This window comes from Bos grunniens, chromosome 25, assembly GCF_055505025.1.
Source record: "Bos grunniens cultivar Pamir isolate PY7600 chromosome 25, Bosgru_T2T1.0, whole genome shotgun sequence".
In the NCBI taxonomy this organism is placed as follows: Eukaryota; Metazoa; Chordata; class Mammalia; order Artiodactyla; family Bovidae; genus Bos; species Bos grunniens.
In genome coordinates this window covers 32752101-32772253 of record NC_141189.1, presented here as the reverse complement: position 1 = coordinate 32772253, position 20153 = coordinate 32752101, and the positions used below count along the sequence as shown (strand labels likewise).

Here is a 20153-nt window from a genome sequence, read left to right as displayed (position 1 = left end):
AATATTTTCCTAACTTTTCCATGTGCTTGCTGTTTATGCATAGGAAGGCTAGGTGTTTTGGTAGGTTACTTCTGTGTCTGACCCCCTAGAGAAATCTCTCACTGCCTGCCAGCTTTTCTGGTTGCCTCCCTTGAATTTTTCCAGAGTAAACATAATTATTTGACCTCTTCCTTTCTTCTTAAAGGGCTTCCTTTTTTTTTTCTCTCTCTTGCCTACTTTCATCAGCTAGAAACCTCATACAAAGCAGTTGTGCAGGGCATTGTTTTGTGCCAGAGTCTCATGGAGACTTCTGTTGCTTTGAGTTATTACAGATGAGTCTGATTTGGGGGCTCGGTGCACGCGTGTGTGTGTCTGTGTGTATAATTTTATCTTGCTAATGATATGTTAATTAGATATCTCAAATTAGAAGTATACCTTTTCTAATTTGATAAAAGATTTTGTTTTTAAATGATAAATGCTGTCAAATGCCTTTTAACATCTATTACAGATCATGATTTTTCTTCTTTAATATATTAATGTAAAGTGAATTAAAATATGTCCTAATATCAAAACTTCCTTGTTATATCATACAAGTCTCACCTGTTTCTGGTGACTTTTTCCCTTTCAATGATCCTGTGGGTTTTATTTGCTAATATTTTATTTTGGAGTTTTGCATTGATTTTTTTTTTTTTTACATAAATGAGGTTGGCCTGTGGCTTTCCTTTGTTGTGCTATAGTGGTTGGGTTTTGGCCTCAACAGATTCCTGATAAAGAATTTGGAGGTATTTCTTCTTCTAGGCACTGGAGCAGTTTACAGAGAGTGGACGTTAGCTTTTAAACTGGCTGATTTCACCTGGGAAAGCATCCCGGCCTGAGGTCAGGGTCCCTTCTCCCCACTCCCACCATGGGGGCTTTGGGGATGCTGGTATCTTTTTTAACAACTTTCTCAGTTTCTTCTGGTCTAGTTAGATATTTTCTCCCTTGGTGCTTGTTGGTACCTAGGGCTTCCCAAGTGGTAAATAACCCACCTGCCAATGCAGGAGACACAAGAGATGAGGGTTTGACCCCTGGGTCAGGAAGATACCCCAGAGAGGGAAATGTACCCTGCTCCAGTATTGTTGTCTGGAAAATTCCATAGACAGAGGGGCCTGACAGACTGCTGTCCATGGGGTTGCAAAGAGCTGAACATGACTGAACATGCACACACGTTATTTTTTCCCCTAGATAATATCCATCTGCTCTTGAGTTTTCAGATTTGTTTACATAGTCAGCCTTGACAGTCCCCTTTTCATCTTGACCAGCTCAACCCCTCTCCCCACCAGTCCCCCTGGATTGACTTAAGGTTGTCATTTTTCTGTTCATTTATCAATTTGTGAGAACTTTGACATTCGGAGAATGCATACATGCTTCCAGGGAGAAATAAAATAAGACACACATCACATCCCAGATGCCCTGAGTCAGCAGGAACTCACTGGAAAGCATCCTTTATTGGACAGCCAGGGATCTTGCTCCTCTCTGGGAAGCTGAATTCCAAGTTTACAGGCCAGAGTGCTTCAGCATGACCTCATTTCCACCCACTCCTTCCCCATCTTTAAAATAATTGAGAAGTGAGATTAGGTAATAAAAGCTGACTCAGGTTTTCCTAAGATGTGGGTTGAGTGGGTCAGCTCTCCTCCTCACTTTGACAAGGGTCCACATGAACTGCTTTTTCTCTTCCACTTCTGTTGTAAAACTCAGACTCCTCCTTAAACAATGGCCATCCTTTAATGTGGTCATAACCCCACAGACGGCAAGAAGGGGACTGAGCGGTGAAGGGGAGCAAACGTGCCACCCCAAAATCTGCCACTTAGGTATAACTGTTGTTTTGAGCTGAAGGCAGTTGTGTTAGTTTCGGGTCTGCAGCAAAATGATTTAGCTTTACATGTACGTATATCTATTCTTTTTTTAGATGCTTTTCCCCTCTAGATTATTCCAGAGTGTTGAGTAGAGGTCCCTGTGACATACAGTAGGTCTTGTTGATTACTTGTTTTATATATAGTAGTGAATATATGGTGGCTCAGAGGTAAAGAATCCACCTGTCAAGGCAGGAGATGCTGGTTTGATCCCTCAGTCAGGAAGATGCCCTGGAGGAGGCAATGGTAACCTACTCCAGCACTCTTGCCTGGAGAATCACGTGGATGGAGGAGCCCTGCAGGTTACAGGGTCACAGAGAGTCAGATATGCCTGAGCACGTGTGTGCGCATATACACACACGGTGCATATATGTTAATTCCAGCCCCCTAATTTATCCCTGCCCCACCAACTTTACCTTTTGGTAACCAGAAGTTTGTTTTCCAAATCTGTGGGTCTGTTTTGTAAATAAGTTCATTTGTATCCTTTTTAGATTCCACATATAAGTGACATCATATGGTATTTGTGTTTCTCTTTCTGACTTAGTGTGATAATCTCTAGGTCCATCCACGTTGCTGCAAATGGCATCATTTAATTCCTTTTTATGCCTGAGTAATATTCAGTAATATACCACATCTTTATCCATTCATCTGTTGATGGACGTTTAGGTTGCTTCCATATCTTGGCTATTGTAAATAAGTGCTGCACTGAACCGGAGGAGGCAATGGCACCCCACTCCAGTACTCTTGTCTGGAAAATCCCATGGACGGAGGAGCCTGGTGGGTTGCAGTCCACGGGGTTGCTAAGAGTCGGACACGACTGAGCGACTTCACTTTCACTTTTCACTTTCATGCATTGGAGAAGGAAATGGCAACCCACTCCAGTGTTCTTGCCGGGAGAAGCTCAGGGACAGGGGAGCCTGGTGGGCTGCCGTCTATGGGGTTGCACAGAGTCGGACACGACTAAAGCGACTTAGCAGTAGCAGCAGCTGCATTGAACATTGGAGTGCGTGTATCTTGGTTTTCTCCAGATATATGCCCAGGAGTGGGATTTCAGGATCATATGATAGCTCTATTTTTAGTTTTTTGAGGAACCTCTATACTGTTCTCCATATTGGGTGTACCAATTTACATTCCCACCAACAGTGTAGGAGGATTCCCTTTTCTCCATATCCTCTCCAGTGTTTATTTTTGGTAGACTTTTTGATGGTGGTCATCCTGACTAGTCCCTGAGGTGGTACTTCATTGTAGTTTTGAGTTGCATTTCTCTAATAATTAGCAGTGTTGAATGTCTTTTCGTGTGCTTTTTGGTATTTCTTGCTATCTGTATGTCTTCTTTGGAGCAATATCTATTTAGATCTTCTGCCTATGTTTTTGATTGTTTTTTTGTTTTTTTTTTTTAATTGAGCTGCATGAGCTGTTTGTATATTTTGGAGATTTAACCCCTTGTTGGTCACTTCATTTGCAAATATTTTCTCCTGTTCTGTAAGTTGTCTTTTTGTTTTGTCTATGGTTTCCTTTGCTGTGCTAAAGCTTTTAAGTTTAATCAAGTCCCATTTGTTTATTTTTGCTTTTTCATTACTCTAGGAGGTGGATCAAAAAAGATCTGTGATTTGTGTTGAGTGTTCTGCCTATGTTTTCCTCTAAGAGTTTTATAATGTCCAGCTTTACATCTAGATCTTTAATCCATTTTGAGTTTATCTTTGTGTATGATGCTAGGGAGTGTTCTAATTTCATTCTGATTACATGTAGCTGTCCAGTTTTCCCAGCACCACTTATTGCAGAGACTGTTTTCTCTCCGTTGTGTATTCTTACCTCCTTTGTTATAGACTAGGTGACCGCAGGAGCATGGGCTTGTCTCTGGGCTTCTGTCCTGTTCCATTCGTCTCTATTTCTGTTTTTGTGCCAGTACCATACTGTTTTGATTACTGTATTTTTGTCGTATAGTCTGAAGTGAGAGAGCCTGATTTTTCCAGCTCTGTTTGTTGTTGTTGTCATTTGTTCTTGGCTGTGGCACACAGGACCTCAGTTCCCAAACCAGGGATCAAACCCATGCCCCCTGCAGTGGAAGTATGGAGTCTTAACCACTGGACCAAAGGAAAGTCCCTGTTTTTCTTTCTCAAGATTATTTGGGCTATTCAGGGTCTTTTGTGTTTCCACACAAATGGTAAAAATTGTTTGTTCTATTTCTGTGACAAATTCTGTTGGTAATTTGATAGTGATTGCATTCAATCTGTAGATGGCTTTGGGTAGTGTAATCATTTTCACAATATTGATTATTCCAATCCGAGAATATGGTATATCTCTTTATCTGTGTTGTCTGTGACTTTTTTCATGAGTATCTGTACTGTGTTATGAGTACATGTCTTTTGCCTCCTTAGGTAGGTTTATTCCTAAGTATTTATTCTTTCTGTTGCAGTGATAAATGCAATTGTTTCCTGAATTACTGATCTTTCATATTGAAAGGGTATAGAAATGCAAGAGATTTCTGTGTGTTAACATTATACCTTGCGTCTTTATCAAGTTCATTGAGCTCTAGTGGTTTTCTGGTGGCCTCTTTAGGGTTTTCTGTGAATAGCATCGTGTCATCTGCAGACAGTCACAGTTTTACTTCTTTTCCTGTTTGGATCCTTTTGTTTCTTTTTCTTCTCTGATTGCTGTGGCTAGCACTTCCAAACTATGTTGAATAAAAGTGGTGAGAATGAACATCCTTTGTCTTGTTCCTGATCTTAGAGGAGATACTTTCAGTTTTTCACTATGATATTATGAGTATGATATTAGCTGTGAATTTGTCATATATGATCTTTATGAGTATGATATTAGCTGTGAGTTTATCATATATGACCTTTATTATGTTGAGATAGGTTCCCTTTATGCCCACCTTCTGGAGAGTTTTTTTTTTTAATCATAAGTGGCTGTTGAATTTTGTCAAAAGCATCTATTGAGATGATCATATGGTTTTTATTTTTCAATTTGTTAATGTGTTGAATCACACTAATTGATTTGCAGATATTGAAAAATCCTTGCGTGTCTATCCCAAACTTCCTAACCATCCCTTCCCCCATCCTTTCTCCTGGTAACCATAAGTTCATTCTCTATGTCTGTGAGTCTGTTTCTGTTTTATAAATAAGTTCATTGGTATGGTTTCTTTGTAGATTCTGCATATAAGGGAAATCTGATCACTATTATGTGGCAGCCTGAATGGGGGGGAGTTTGAAGGAGAATGGATACATGTATATGTATGGCTGAGTCCCTCTCCTGTCCACTTGAAACTATCACAACAGTATTAATCATCTGTACTCCAGTATAAAATAAAAAAAGAAAAATCCTTGCATCCCTGGATAAGCCCCATTTGATAATGGTGTATGGTCCTTTTAATGTGTTGTTGGATTCCATTTGCTGCATTTTGTTGAGGATTGTTGCAGCTATGTTCATCAGTGATGTTGGCATGTAATTTTCTGTGTGATATCTTTGTTTGGTTTAGGTATCAGGGCCTTGTAGAATGAGTTTGGGAGTGTTCCTTCATCTGCAGTTTTTGGAAATATTTTCAGAAGGATATGTGTGTCAGAAGGATAGGCTCTTCTCTAAATGTTTAATAGGATTCGCCTGTGAAGCCATCTGGTCCTAGACTTTTGTTTGTTGGGAATTTTTTAATCACAGTTTCAATTTCAGTGCTTGTGATTGTGTGTTAGTTGCTCAGTTGTGTCTGACTCTTTGTGACCCCATGGACTTTAGCCCGCCAGCCTGCCTCGGTCCATGGAATTCTCCAGGCAAGAATACTGGGGTGGGTTGCCATTCCCCTCTGCAGAGGATCTTCCCAACCCAGGGATCAAACCTAGGTCTCCCACATTGCAGGCAGATTCTTTACCATCTGAGCCACCAGCGATCCTTTTGCTTGTGATTGGTCTGTTCATATTTTCTGTTTATTCCTCATTCATTTTGGAAGATTGTATACACCTTCCTGAGAATTTGTCCCATTTCCTCTAAGTTGTCCTTTTTATTTTCCTCTCATGGTCTTCTGTATTTCTGTGGTGTCTGTAGTAACTTCTCCTTTTTCATTTCCAATTTTATTGATTTGAGCTCTGTCCTTTTTTTTCTTGATGAGTCTAGCTAAAGGTTTATCAATTTTGTTTATCTTTTCAAAGAACCAGCTTTTAGTTTCATTGATCTTTTCTATTGCTTTCTTCATCTCTATTTCATTTATTTCTGCTCTCATCTTTATGATTTCTTTTGTTCTGCTAACTTTGAGTTTTGTTTGTTCTTCTTTCTCTAGTTGCTTTTGGTGTGAGGGTAGGTTGTTTATTTGGGATTTTTCTAGTTTCCTGAGGTAAGATTATACTGTTATAAACTTCCCTCTTAGAACTGCTTTTGCTATGTCCCACAGATTTTGAATCATCATATATTCATTTGTCTCTAGGTATTCTTTGATCTCCTCTTTGATATCTTTAGTGATCCGTTGGTGGTTTCATAGCATATTGTTTAGCCTGCATGTGTTCGTGTTGGTTTATTTTTTTAGTTTTTTTTTTTTTCTTGTGATTGGTTTCTAATCTTGTTAAGGAGAGACCACTTTTAAAATCTGTTTATTCACTGATGGACAATTGGGTTGCTTTCTGTCTTCTTCCTTCCTTCCTTTTTAACCTTTAAAAACTCTCAGGGACAAAAAGCATCATAATAATTATAAAGATAATTTTAAAAGAAAAATAATCAAATTAACTTAAAAAAAAAAAAAAACAGCTACATGTCATGCCCTTCCTATATGGAGTTTCCATTTTCTTCTATTCCTTACCAGCTTTTGTCCATATGCAGTCATTATTATTACAGATTTTTATGCACTCTTCTGCTTTACTTGGAAGCTAATTCTTTTTTATGTTAAGACACTGCCTGATGCTGAACTTTTTGACAAATGAGTTCAAGATAGTGTTTGCAATATATTACAAGTTAAAAAAAATTTCTCTGTTGGCTGTCTTTAATTTTTATTATCTTGAGTAATAAAATTATTTTGAAATCTTTTGGAATCATTTATCTCCTTTCACTCCCTCGTTTTGGATAAAGGCCCAGGAGTGGGCTTATTAGGTCAAAGGAAAGAATAGTTTTAAGACTTTCAAAACCTGCTACTGAGGTTGTTCGTAACTGAAACTGCCCTTTACAGAATTTGAGGGGAGGGGTTTTGCTGACAGCCTCAACAGTTCTGGGTATTATTATTTATGTATCTATTTTATAATGTAATAAATTAGGTTATGATTATTGTTCTCATTCACATTTGATTTCCAGTAATGTTAAATGTTCTGCCTAATGTTTACTTGTCAGTTTTTGAATTGCCTTCTCTGACCCTTTACCAGATTATCTCATGGAGAGTCAATTTCACAGGAATTTACCTGGACCTGCTCTTAGTTGGCTGTAGGTATGAACATTTATAGGTATTAAAAAAAAATTTTTTTTTTTTTTTTGAGTTTTGGCCGTGCTAGGTTTCTGTTGCTGCATGGGTTTTCTGTTTTTTCTCTGGTTGTGGTGCACAGGCCACTCACTGCTGTGGCTTCTCCTGTCGTGAGCGCAGGCTCTAGTGCGCCTGGGCTTCATTAGTTGTGGCTTCGAGGCTTTAGAGCACAGGCTCCATAGTTGTGGCTTATGCGCTATTTATAGGTAATTTTTAATGGAATCCTTCCCTGTTTTTCTAAATGCCACACATGTGCATGCACACCCCCACACACTACAAACTGCCAAGTGTTGGTGTTGAATCAGCCTGGAGAAGGAGGAACTGTGTTCCGTCCTAGGGCCCCCAGTGCCCCCAGTGCCCCCAGCCCACTGCTAGGTTCCTGGTCAGTGTGTGAGGGACAGGGCGGGGAGGCAGGCTGGCAAGTCTTTCTGCAGTTTCCTTCCTGGGCCAGAACTCCCTGAGCCATTGCACAGATTTAGAAACCTACAGGGCGCCGGCCTCCAGGTTTGCCTTCCATCGCCCCCTTCCCTCCTCCTCCAGGGCTGAGTTCCAAGGCCCAACACAGCACCTCAGTGGGTGCATTTCTGTTCAGGCATGAGATGGCTTTTGGGTCATTTGATGTCTATTTTTTTCCTTGTATTTATAATAATTTGAAAAAAATCTTTTTTATCTGGCTGCACCAGGTCTTAGTTGGGGCACACAGGATCTTCGGTCTTCACTGTGGCGTGTGAGCTCTTTAGCATGCATGCGGACTCTCAGTTGTGGCCTAGTTCCCTGACCAGGGGGATTGAACCCAGCTCCCTGCATTGGGAGCGTGGAGTCTTAGCCACTGGACCACTGGGGAAGTCCCTGTTTTGATGCCTTTTAGGAAAAAATGAACAAGCATTCCACATTATGATTTGGGATACAGCTGAAGTTCATTTGACTCTTTTGTAAAGATCAGACTGTAGGCACACCTCGGTGATGTCTGGGTTCAGTTCCAGACCACTGACATAAAGTGAGTCACAGGAACATTTTGGCTTTCCACTGCTTATAATAGTTATGTTTATACTGTAGTCTATTGAGTGTGCAATACCATTGTTTCTAAAAAACCAGTGTGCATATCTTAATTATTGCTTAAAAAAAATGCTAGTTGTAGTAGTAACATCACAGATTACCATAACACATATTATAATCATGAAAAAGTCTGAAATATTGTGAGAATTACCAAAATGTGACACAGAGACACCAAATGAGCGATGCTCTGAGGAAAATGGCACTGACAGATTTCCTCAACAAAGGGCTGCTGCAAACCTTCCATTCATAAAATGTAAACAACCCTCCCAAGCCCCCAAAACGCAGTGTCTGCAAAGTGCAATGAAATGAGGTATGCCCATAGACGGTACAAGGCCCCCATGAAGTGGAAGGCGGATGGTTGTGGTTGGGGCAGACGGGCCCAGATCAGCGCCAGCCTGGCCATCTGCTAGTCGTGTGACCTTGGGTACGTGCCCTGGGCTCTCTGACCCTGTTGCTGCAGCTGCTTCTGGTACTCGGGGATCGTCCACACCTCATTGGGTTATTATAAAGTCAGAGGGACGAGCAAACGTGTTTTGAAGAGCAGAGCTTGGACTCTGGAGTCTTCTGGTTGTAATAACCATGGCAACACAGCATCCCCTCCAGAGTGTGGGAATGAGCAGGACCAGATCCCCCATTTGCATTTACTGCTGGAAAGTCTAAAACCCTCTTGAGTTCCTCTTTCTAAACTTCACTGAGCACCTGCTGTGTGCCGAGGATTGCATGTGGGGAGGCCAAGGACAGCTGAGAACCAGCATCTGGCTTTCTGGTAGCACGGAGCCTTATGGCTGATAGCTCACCACTGCTCTGGACTCTTGATTCGGTGTAGAGAGGGTCCTGGGGGCCCCCTACTGGTGAACAGGTTTCACAGCCATCCACGCCTCCCCCCTCCACCCCATCCCTCCAGTGGAACAGCTGACTCCACCAATCTAATACACGTGTGCTTGGATTCTGCCAGCTTTAATTTTTCAAGGGCAACGCCTTCCCCCAAAGTAAGTGAACAACTCTGCAGGCTGTACCCTTGGGGGCTGAATGCCCAGAGCACAGCTCTGTGGAAACCAGTCCCCTGGAACATTCAACCTTAGAATCAGGATCTGTGCCAAGAGGGAAGCACCCAACCAGGCTTTGATTAAGGGATTTGGGACCATCCGTTCCCCTCAAGGAAACTCATGCCTCAGGGGAAGCCAATCCCAAGCTAGGAAGACCCGGGGCAGCCTGACTCATACAGCAGAGGCTTCAGAAATAGCAGCCGGGCGAGTGAAGAAATATCACAGGCAAGAATAGTTCTGAAGTGGCGTTCCCTCTCCAGAGCGGGATCCAGCGGGCCAGGCTGTCTCCTGGATCACAGGGCAGGTGTTGAGGAAGATGGAGAATTATCCAGACCAATGTGGGCTCCATCGCCCCCAGAGGTATTTCAAAATCACTAACAGCCCTTCTTTCCTGGATCCACCTCAGTCCTGATCTTCTCTGACTTCCTGGTATTTTGTGCTCATCATTCTACCCCAGACAAGAATCTTGACCTTGCTGGATGAGATGAGATTGTAACTGGATGAGATGGAATTGTGGCAGAAGGAGAGGAAGTCTCAGATCTTTGGCAAGCCTGGTGCTGCCTCAAGCAGAATCTCAAACTGCAGAGAAAAGAGGAGAGAAGTATAAGGCTTTGTGGACCCAGAGGACAGGGAACTCCCTGTTTCCTGGAATCAGGCTGCAGGCTCTTGTTACAGCCCCTGGCACACTGCAGGCCCAGCAGGGTCAGGCCTCAAGTGGCCCCCACTAAAATAGTATCTCCCCCTTTTAATGGGGAGATGGTTCCCAGCCTGAGAGAGGACCAGACCCCAGCACCTGATGCTTTGGGAGTACAGATGATGTACCCAAAGTTGGTGGGTAAGGGGGTAAAAGAATCTGCCTGAAACGCAGGAGATGCAGGTTCCATCCCTGGGTCAGGAAGATCTCCTGGAGAAGGGAACCCACTCCAGTGTTCTTGCCTGAAGAGTCCCATGGACAGGGGACCCTGGTGGGCTACAGTTCAGGGGGTCGCAGAGAGTCAGACACCACTAAGCTATCTAGTCGATTGGTGAAGGGGGAGTTTAGGAGCTGAATCCTGATGGAAAGAGGGTATCCAGGTCATGGAAGCAGCAGGGATATTCAGATGTTTCTGGAACACTCATTGACCTCTGGATGACTTCTCTGCACTTTCAGAAGGAGCCACAGCCTTACCCCTTGAGTTCCAGTTCACTCTGAAGCAGGGACTTCTTCAATTTAAGGGGTCACAGACCCAGGCAAATCCTCTGCACCTCTCTGAGCAAGGTGCCACCAGCAGGTGAGTTTAAAATTTTTTTTAATATTTATTAATTTTGACTGTGCCGGGTCTTGGTTGCAGCACACTGGCTCTGTGATCTTGGTTGTAGCACGCGGGATCTCTAGTTGCAGCATGCAGGATCTAGTTTCCTGGCCAGGGATTGAATCCGGGCCCCCCTGCATTGGGAATGCAGAGGCTTAGCCACTGGACCACCGGGGGAGTTCTAGCAGGTGAGTTTTAATCTCTGTTACTTTCTTTTTCTGGTCTCTGTGTGACGGGGTCATCAATACAATACGAAATAAAAGCAGAGACAACAGTGTCTGTCTCCTTGCCAACCTGCTTCTGATGTTTGTCCATCAGCTATGATGTTAAAGGCTGGGTACCAAATACCCCAAGTTACCAGGTTAAGGAAGGCCCCTCCCAGCCCTCATTTGCTAAGAGAATGTTTAAAAGAAAAGTATGAGCATTAGAGAAGCTTACTGAATGCCTGTTCTGTCATCTGTTGATATTCTATCTTTGGTTCTTTTTCAGACATGATATTGTACTTTTAATAGTTTCTAGTTCCCTGCCAGAATGTACAGCCTGTGTTGGAAAAACCCACTTCTGAATTCCCGTTTGTGTCTATTGTCTGTACTGTGGTTCTTGCTCTAAGAATTTTGTCTCCTTAAGTGTATTTATTTTTTTCTTAATAATTACAGCAGTTGTAAGTACAGTTTAGAGTTGTATCACCATGCCTAGCATATGAAGTAAAAGTTTCTCATTCAAAGGTTTTTAGTTGCGGCAAAATACGCATAACAAAAAAGTTGACCATCTCAACAGGTCAGTAGCGTTCAGTTACTTTCACTTTGTTGTGCAATCAACCCCCATCCCAGGAACCCTTTTCATCTTGCAAAATTGAAACTGTCCCCATTAAACAACTCCCGTTATCCCCTTAGAACAGCTCATGGCAACCACCATCCTATGTTCTGTCTCTGTGAATCTGACAACTTTAGGTGCCTCATATAAGGGGAATCATGCGTATTGGGCTCTTTGTGACTGGCCTGTTTCACTTAGCACAATGTCCTAGTTCAGCCAGGCTGCGCTGTGTCATAATTGCCTTCCTTTTTAAGACGGAATAATATTCCATTGTACATAAACATATATTTTGCTTATCCATTCAGTTGTTGATGGACACTCGGGTTCTTGAAACTCATGGCTATTGTGAAGAATGATGCTCTGATAGTCGTACAAACATCTCTTTGAGACCCTACTTTCAGTTCTTTTCTGGCATTATACCCAGAAGTGGAATGACTGGATCATATGGTAATTTAATTTTTAATTTTTTGGGGAACTGCCATGCTGTTTTCCATATTGGTGGCACCATTTTACATTGCCACCAACAGTGCGCAATGGTTCCGATTTCTTCATATCCTTGCTAACGCTGTTCTCTAAGTTTTTGACAGTAGCCACCCTCATGGGTGTGAATTTGTATCTCATTGTGATTTTGATTCACATTTCCCGAACGATGAGTGATACTGAGCATCTTCTCACGTACTTATCGGTCATTTGTATATCCTGTTTGGAGGAATGTCTAGTCAAGTCCTTTGACCAACTTTTAAACAGGTTTTGTTGTTGAGTTGTAGATATTCTTTGTCTATTTGGAATATTAATCCCCTATCAGATAATCATTTGCAAGTATTTCCTCCCATTCCACAAGCTGTCTTTATACTCTGTTGATTGTGTCATTTCTCACACAGAACTTTTTAATTTTGGTGACATCCAGTCGGTCTATTTATTCTCGTTTTGAAGATTCATTTATATTTTTGGCTGTGTTGGGTCTTCGTTGCTGCACATGAGCTTTCTCTACTTGTGGCGCACAGACTTCTCGTTGCAGTGGCTTCTCTTGTTGCAGAGCAGGACGAGCACACGGGCTTAGCTACACACACCACGTGGGATCTTCTCAGAGCAGGGATCAAACCCGTGTCCCCTGCAGTGGCAGGCAGATTCTTAACTGCTGGACCCCCAGGGGAGACCCCCCCCCCTTATGTCTCCTTCTAAGAGTTTTATAGTTTTAGTTCTAATATTTATGTATTTTATCTCTTTTGAGTTAGTGCTTTAATATAACTTTAGAGATGAGTGTGTGTTTTTTTCCCGTCATTCTGTTAATATGGTGCATTGCATTGATCTTCTGTGTTGAACCATTGTTGCATTTCAGGAGTAAACCCACCTGGTTATGATGTATGATCCTTTCAATGTGCTCTTGAATTCTGTTCACCAGTACAGTTGTCCCTCAGTATCCAATTGAGTCCAGGACCTCCCATGGATACCAAAATCTGTGGATGCTCAAGTCCCCTATATAAAATGATGTAATTTTTGCATACAGCCCATGTACATCCTCCCGTATAGTTTAAATAATCTCTAGGTTACTTAGAATACCTAAATACAATGTAAATGCTATGTAAAGAGTTGCCAGCATGCAACAACTTCAAGATTTGCTTTTTGGAACTTTTCCGGACTTTTTTTTCAAATATTTTCAATCTATAGTTGATTGAATCTGTGGATGTGGAACTCACAGGTATAGAGGGCCAACCGTATTTTTTTTTTTTTTTTTGAGGATTTTTGCATCAGTATTCATCAGGGATATTGTTCTGTAGTTTTCTTGAAGTGTCCTTGTCTGGCTTTGGTAACAAGATAATTCTGGCCTCATAAAATGGATTTAAAGATGATCCCTCTGCTTCAACTTTTTGTAAGAGTTTGAGAAAGCTTGATTTCAATTCCCTAAATCCTCGGTAGAATTCACTAGAGAGGCCATCTGGTCCTGGGCTTTCCTTTGCTAGGAGGTTTTTGATTACTGATTCAACTTGCTTGCTAGTTATAGATTTCTTGAAGATTCAGTTGTGGCAGGTCATATGTTTCTAGGAATTTATCCATTTCATCTTGATTGTCCAACTTGTCATACAAGTGTTCACAGTACTCTTTCATAATCCTCTTTAGTCCTATAAAAATCAGTTGTAATGTTCCTGATTTCACTTCAGATTTTCACTTACTTGGGTCTTCTTTTTAAATTAGTCAATCTAGCTAAAGATTTGTCAATTTTGTTGATCTTAAAAAAAAAACCACTTTTGGTTTCATTGACTTTCATTTTTCTACTTTCTACTTCATTTATCTCTGAACTAATCTTTAGGATTTCCTTCTTTCTGCAAGCTTTGAGTTTGATTTCTTCTTTTCAAGAATCCTTAAGAACTTGGGTTGTTGATTTTAGCTCCTTTTGTAATGTAAGGATGTACAGCCATACATTTCCTTCTTAGCACTGCTCTTCCTCAATTCCATAGTTTTCATTTGTCTCAAGATATTTTCTAATTTACCCTGTGATTACCATTGGGTGTTTGAGTGTGTTAATTTTGTACAATTTATGATTTGTCTGGTTTTTCCTTCTGCTATTTCTGGTTTCTTTGTGACTAAAAAAGAGTGTGTATGACTTGAAATTTTAGAGGTTTATTAAGACTTGTTCTATGGCCTAACCTGGAGAATGGTCAATGTACATTTGAGAACAATGCTGCTATTGGGTGAAGTGTTCCATATATATATATGTCAGGTCTGGTTGATCTGCAGTGTTATTCAAATTCTCTGTTTCCTTACTAATCTTCTCTTTGGTTGTTCTATCCATTATTGAAGTGTACTCTCTTTCAGTTACTATTTATATGCAATACCTTTTTCCCCAATCCTTTCACTTTCTACATATGTGTGTCCTTAGATCTAAAGTGAGTCTCTTGAAGACAGCTCAGATTATTCAATTTTTCAGCTCCTGAACTTGTTTCTTTATTATAATTTCTACCTCTTTGTTGAGAGTCTCATTTTTCTCATATATTATTTTTCTGATTTCACTTAGTTGTCTGCCATCTTTCTTCTCCTTCAGCTTGTTGAGCATATTTAAGAAGTTGTTTTGAAACCTACCAGTAAGGAACAGGCCTATTTCTCGAGAGTTTCTGGAGATTTACTCCGTTTCTCTGAATGGGCCCTGTCTCCCTGTTTCTTTGCATGTCTTGTCATCTTTTGTTGGAACGGGGCGTTTGAAAAGACACCCACCTCTCCCATTCTTTGCAGACTGCCCCTGTTCAGGGGAAGGCCTTCACTAAGCATCCTGGTATGAAAGTTCAGGGTTCTTTCAAATACTTTCTAGCTGTGTATCTTCCCTAGGCCGGTCTGTGTATGCTTTAACTCCAGATTCCCAGCAGACTAGCCGTCTCACCCCCAGTTCTCAGGGATTTAGATACAGTATTGTATCCGTCTGTCCATAATTGTGCCCCCAGTCACCTGCAGGCCTGCAGACTCTTGGCGGCTGTCTCTGGCAGCAGCACCTACTCCTGCTTTCGGCAACCACCCACATGATACCCAAACCATGCCAGCCTTCTCATCACCACTGAGTCAGAGACGGGAACCTGTGCCCCAGCAGGTCCCAGACAAGTCAGCACGTTGCAAGCAAGTTCCATTCGTTTCCTTCCACCCCAAAGCAGGAGCCAGGAACCGACTGCCTTCTCTGACAGCGTACTGGGGAAGGCAACCAAAAAAAAAAAAAGCCATGAAATTTCCTACTGTTTGGAGTGAGACTTTTTCTCAGTCAGGCACTCACTTGGTTGTTGCTGCTGCTTAACTAGTTTCTAGGGTTCTCACAAAGCTACTTTGATCCATTTATTGTTCTATACTCAAACTCATGTCCATCAAGTCAGTGATGCCATCCAACCATCTCATCCTCTGTCATCCCCTTCTGTCCTCAATCTTTCCCAGCATCAGGATCTTTTCAAATGAGTCAGCTCTTTGCATCAGGTGGCCAAAGTATTGGAGTTTCAGCTTCAATATCAGTCCTTCCAATGAACACCCAGGACTGATCTCCTTTAGGATGGACTGGTTGGATCTCCTTGCAGTCCAAGGGACTCTCAAGAGTCTTTTCCAACACCACAGTTCTAAAACATCAATTATTTGGCGCTCAGCTTTCTTTATAGTCCAACTCTCACATCCATACATGACCACTGGAAAAACCATAGCCTTGACTAGATGGACCTTTGTTGACAAAGTAATGTCTCTGCTTTTTAATATGCTGTCAAGGTTGGTCATAACTTTCCAAGGAGTAAGCATCTTTTAATTTTATGGCTGCAGTCACCATCTGCAGTGATTTTGGAGCCCAGAAAAATAGTCAGTCACTATGTCCCCATCTATTTGCTATGAAGTGATGGGACCGGATGCCATGCTCTTAGTTTTCTGAATGTTGAGCTTTAAGCCAACTTTTTCACTCCCCTCTTTCACTTTCATCAAGAGGCTCCTTTAGTTCTTCTTAACTTTCTGCCATAAGGGTGGTGTCATCTGCATATCTGAGGTTATTGATATTTCTCCTGGCAATCTTGATTCCAGCTTGTGCTTCCTCCAGTCCAGCATTTTTCATGATGTACTCTGCATATAAACTAAGCAGGGTGACAATATACAACCTTGACGTACTCCTTTTCCTATTTGGAACCAGTCTGTTGTTCCGTGTCCAGTTCTAACTGTTGCTTCCTGACCTGCATATAGGTTTCTTAAAAGGCAGGTCAGGAGGTCTAGTATGCCCATCTCTTTCAGAATTTTCCACAGTTTATTGTGATCCACACAGTCAAAGGCTTTGGCATAGTCAATAAAGCAGAAGTAGATGTTTTTCTGGAACTCTCTTGCTTTTTTAATGATCCAGCAGATGTTGGCAATTTGATCTCTGGTTCCTCTGCCTTTTCTAAAACCAGCTTGAACATCTGGAAGTTTACAGTTCACGTATTGCTGAAGCCTGGCTTGGAGAATTTTGATCATTGCTTTACTAGCATGTGAGATGAGTTCAACTGTGCGGTAGTTTGAGCATTCTTTGGCATTGCCTTTCTTTGGGATTGGAATGAAAACTGACCTTTTCCAGTCCTGTGGCCACTGCTGAGTCCTCCAAATTTGCTGGCATATTGAGTGCAGAACTTTCATAGCATCATCTTTCAGGATTTGAAATAGCTCAACTGGAATTCCATCACCTCCACTAGCTTTGTTCGTAGTGATGCTTCCTAAGGCCCACTTGACTTCACATTCCAGGATGTCTGGCTCTAGGTGAGTGATCACACCATCGTGAGTATCTTGGTCATGAAGATCTTTTTTGTACAGTTCTTCTGTGTATTCTTGCCACCTCTTCTTAATATCTTCTGCTTCTGTTAGGTCCATACCATTTCTGTCCTTTATTGTGCCCATCTTTGCATGAAATGTTCCCTTGGTATCTCTAATTTTCTTGAAGAGATCTCTAGTCTTTCCCATTCTGTTGTTTTCCTCTTTCCTTTGTGTTGATCGCTGAGGAAAGCTTTCTTATCTCTCCTTGCTATTCTTTGGAACTCTGTATTCAAATGGGTATAACTTTCCTTTTCTCCTTTGCTTTTCACTTCCCTTCTTTTCACAGCTATTTGTAAGGCCTCCTCAGACAGCCATTTTGCTTTTTTGCATTTCTTTTTCTTGGGGATGGTCTTGATTCCTATCTCCTGTACAATGTCATGAATCACCATCCATAGTTCATCATGCACTGTATCAGATCTAGTCCCTTAAATCTATTTCTCACTTCCACTGTGTGGTCCTAAGGGATTTGATTTAGGTCATACCTGAATGGTCTAGTGGTTTTCTCCACTTTCTTCAATTTCAGTCTGAATTTGGCAATAAGGAGTTCATGATCTGAGTCACAGTCAGCTCCCGGTCTTGTTTCTGCTGACTGTATAGAGCTTCTCCATCTTTGGCTGTGTAGATCACAACAAACTGTGGAAAATTCTTCAAGAGATGGGAATACCAGACCACCTTACCTGCCTCTTGAGAAATCTGTATGTAGGTCAAGAAGCAACAGTTAGAACTGGACGTGGAACAACAGACTGGTTTCAAATTGGGAAAGGAGTACATCAAGCCTGTATATTGTCACCCTGCTTATTTAAGTTATATGCAGAGTACATTGTGTGAAATGCCAGGCTGGATAAAGCACAAGCTGGAATCAAGATTGCTGGGAGAAATATCAATAACCTCAGATATGCAGATGACCCCACCCTTATGGCAGAAGGCAAAGAAGAACTAAAGAGCCTCTTGATGAAAGTGAAAGAGAAGAGTGAAAAAGCTGGCTTGAAACTCAGTATTCAAAAAATGAAGATCACGGCATCTGGTCCATGATTATGGCATCACTTCATGGCAAATAGATGGGGAAACAATGGAAACAGTGACATACTTTATCTTCTTGGGCTCCAAAATCACTGCAGATGGTGGGGGCTGGGCACGCCACACAGCATGTGGGATCTTAGTCCCCTGACCAGGGGTCAAATCCACGTGCCCTGCGGTGGAAGCTCGGAGTCTTAACCACTGGACTGCCGGGGGAGTCCCACTCTGCTCCTTGGACCTGAGAACTTTCTCATTCTAAAATTCTCACTTCAACTTCCTCCTCTCATATTTTCCAGTTAATTTTCTCTTTTGCGATTAACAACTTACTGACCAGAGATGAATTAATACATTTTTGTTACCTAAATGTTATAGAATATTGACACCTATCAATATTCAGTTACATAACAAATTGCCAGCCCCAGGCATTGGTTTCTGGAAAAATCGCCTGGTTCAACAATGCGTTGTCTTAAATTTCTGTGAATAATTTTTCATTTCTAGAAATCAGTTCTGGAATTGTGCTTATCTTTGATAATCTTTAATTCTAGCATCCCAAAGTCTTGGAGAAAGACTTTCTCCTTGACCAGACTCTACTCAGGCTCCTTGAGAACTCTTCTCAGCCTAGGTCCTGACTTTTGGGCTTCCATGAGCATGTCTTCATTGTCCAGTTTTAGCAGGTCAGTCCCTTCCAGAGCTGACCACCTTGACCTCTGCAACTGGGTGATGTCTGATCTCCCGAGCCTGCCTTCAGCAACAATTCTTAGGTCAGTTTAGCCAGAATCTCCTTTTAGTAATCTTCCATCTACTGACCCCCTCTCCCCCTGCTCCTGGACTCTAAATGCCTACTTCTCCTTGTTAAGAGATGAGCCCAATATCTTTCTGCCCCTACTGCAGCGGTCCCTACATCTCCAGACCCCCGGTAAAGCCTGCCTAACTGTTCTCTTACATGTGTCATGAGCACTTGCTCCGTTCTCAGGGGTCCACTGCCGTTGTTCGCTGCAGTAGCCAACTTCTGTGTCTGAGCCATGGGAATCACACACACGACTTTGGTTGCAGGTGTGCCCGAGGGTTTCCAGACCTTGTAGGGTGTGTACATTCACATCCTCTAAGCACAGGCCTGTGGCTCTAATTTTCAGCAACTGCCTTACAGCTGCCTGACCTCCCCAAGCTCTCGTGTCCTACACCAGAGGTCACCAGGTTCGCTAGACCTGGAGTGAAGTGTGGGGGAGTTTGGGGCCTCTTTTTCTCTTTCTTAGTAACTTTCTTAACTCCTGGGACTTCCCTGGTCATGGAGCTGGAGCCCACGTGCCACAACAAAGACCTGGCTCAGCCAAATAAAAGTTAAATTTTTTTTAAAAAGTGCTCCTTTGCACGTAACTTTGCTTTGCCTCTTAGCTCACTGTACAACTGTGTGTGTGTCCTCTGGGCGGAAGCAAAGAGAAAGGAATGGGTTTTCCCTCCGGGATGGAAGCAGGGGGTCAGAGCGCTTGCCGGCGCAGCCACTCACCGCACTGTGGAGGCGGGTCCACGGGCACGAAGCCCCTGGCACACAGCTGGACGTAGGCGGCAGCCAGGGTGCAAGCAGGCTGGCGCTCCTGGGTGCCACAGGTGTCCCGGGCGCACAGGCTGAGGAAGGGTGTTGGGTCCACCTGAAATGCGGCACCCAGAGTCAATGTCCCTGCCCACCGCACCCCGGGGAGTAGCCCAGAGGAGGGGCGTAGGCTAGATCGGGGCGAGGGCCTCCTCCGTCCCGCAGCCCACCTGCTGCGTGGCCTCTGCAGCCGCACACTCACCACTCCAAAACAGCTTGCCAGGCTGGAGTGGGGGTCGTGGAAGAAGGCCCGGCAGGTGGGGCTCTGTTCCGGGCATGCCGGCCGAGTCTTCTCCACGGCTCTGCAGTCACCAGCCACCTGGGGGCGTGAACCCAAGACTCAGGCCTCCTGCCTGGACCTCTGTCTCCTGGGAGGCTCCACTGAGTGCCCCAGCTGCAGGAGGGGACCACCACCCCCTCGGCCTAGGATGGAGAACCTCTGGAGCCCTGGAGATGAGGTTCCCATGCTGCTCGCGTGCACGGCCAATCCACATGGACAGTTCCCTCTCCACCCCCAGAATCCTAGTGATGATGCCCAGGCACGCAGAAGGGCGGGCTGGCCAGCGGCTCACCTGCCAGGCCAGGGCGAACTCCTCCAGGCTGCTGGCCAGTGTGCCATCTGGCAGCATGAGCTCGTTGCCGGCCTCGTTGTCATTGGTGCCCAGAAGACCAGCGGACAGGCCTGTGGAGCAGGGAAGGCAGGACGGGCCATGAGAGCCCGCTGGCCAGGGTTAGGGGCAGGGCCAGACCCTG

General features: G+C 43.1%; 1 protein-coding gene across 1 annotated transcript in view; it reads right to left on the bottom strand.

The window, feature by feature from the left end:
- Positions 1–9299: 9299 nt before the first annotated feature.
- APOLTP (apolipoprotein lipid transfer particle homolog) overlaps positions 9300–20153 on the bottom strand; it is a 184119-nt gene continuing 173265 nt past the window's right edge. Inside the window, exons 69-72 of the mRNA XM_086375601.1 lie at positions 19973–20082; positions 19603–19719; positions 19317–19458; positions 9300–9983 (exon numbers count right to left, since the gene is read on the bottom strand). Coding sequence (XP_086231727.1) covers positions 9979–9983; positions 19317–19458; positions 19603–19719; positions 19973–20082 — 374 coding nt within the window. The 3' untranslated portion in view covers positions 9300–9978. The remainder of the gene's footprint in view (positions 9984–19316; positions 19459–19602; positions 19720–19972; positions 20083–20153) is intronic.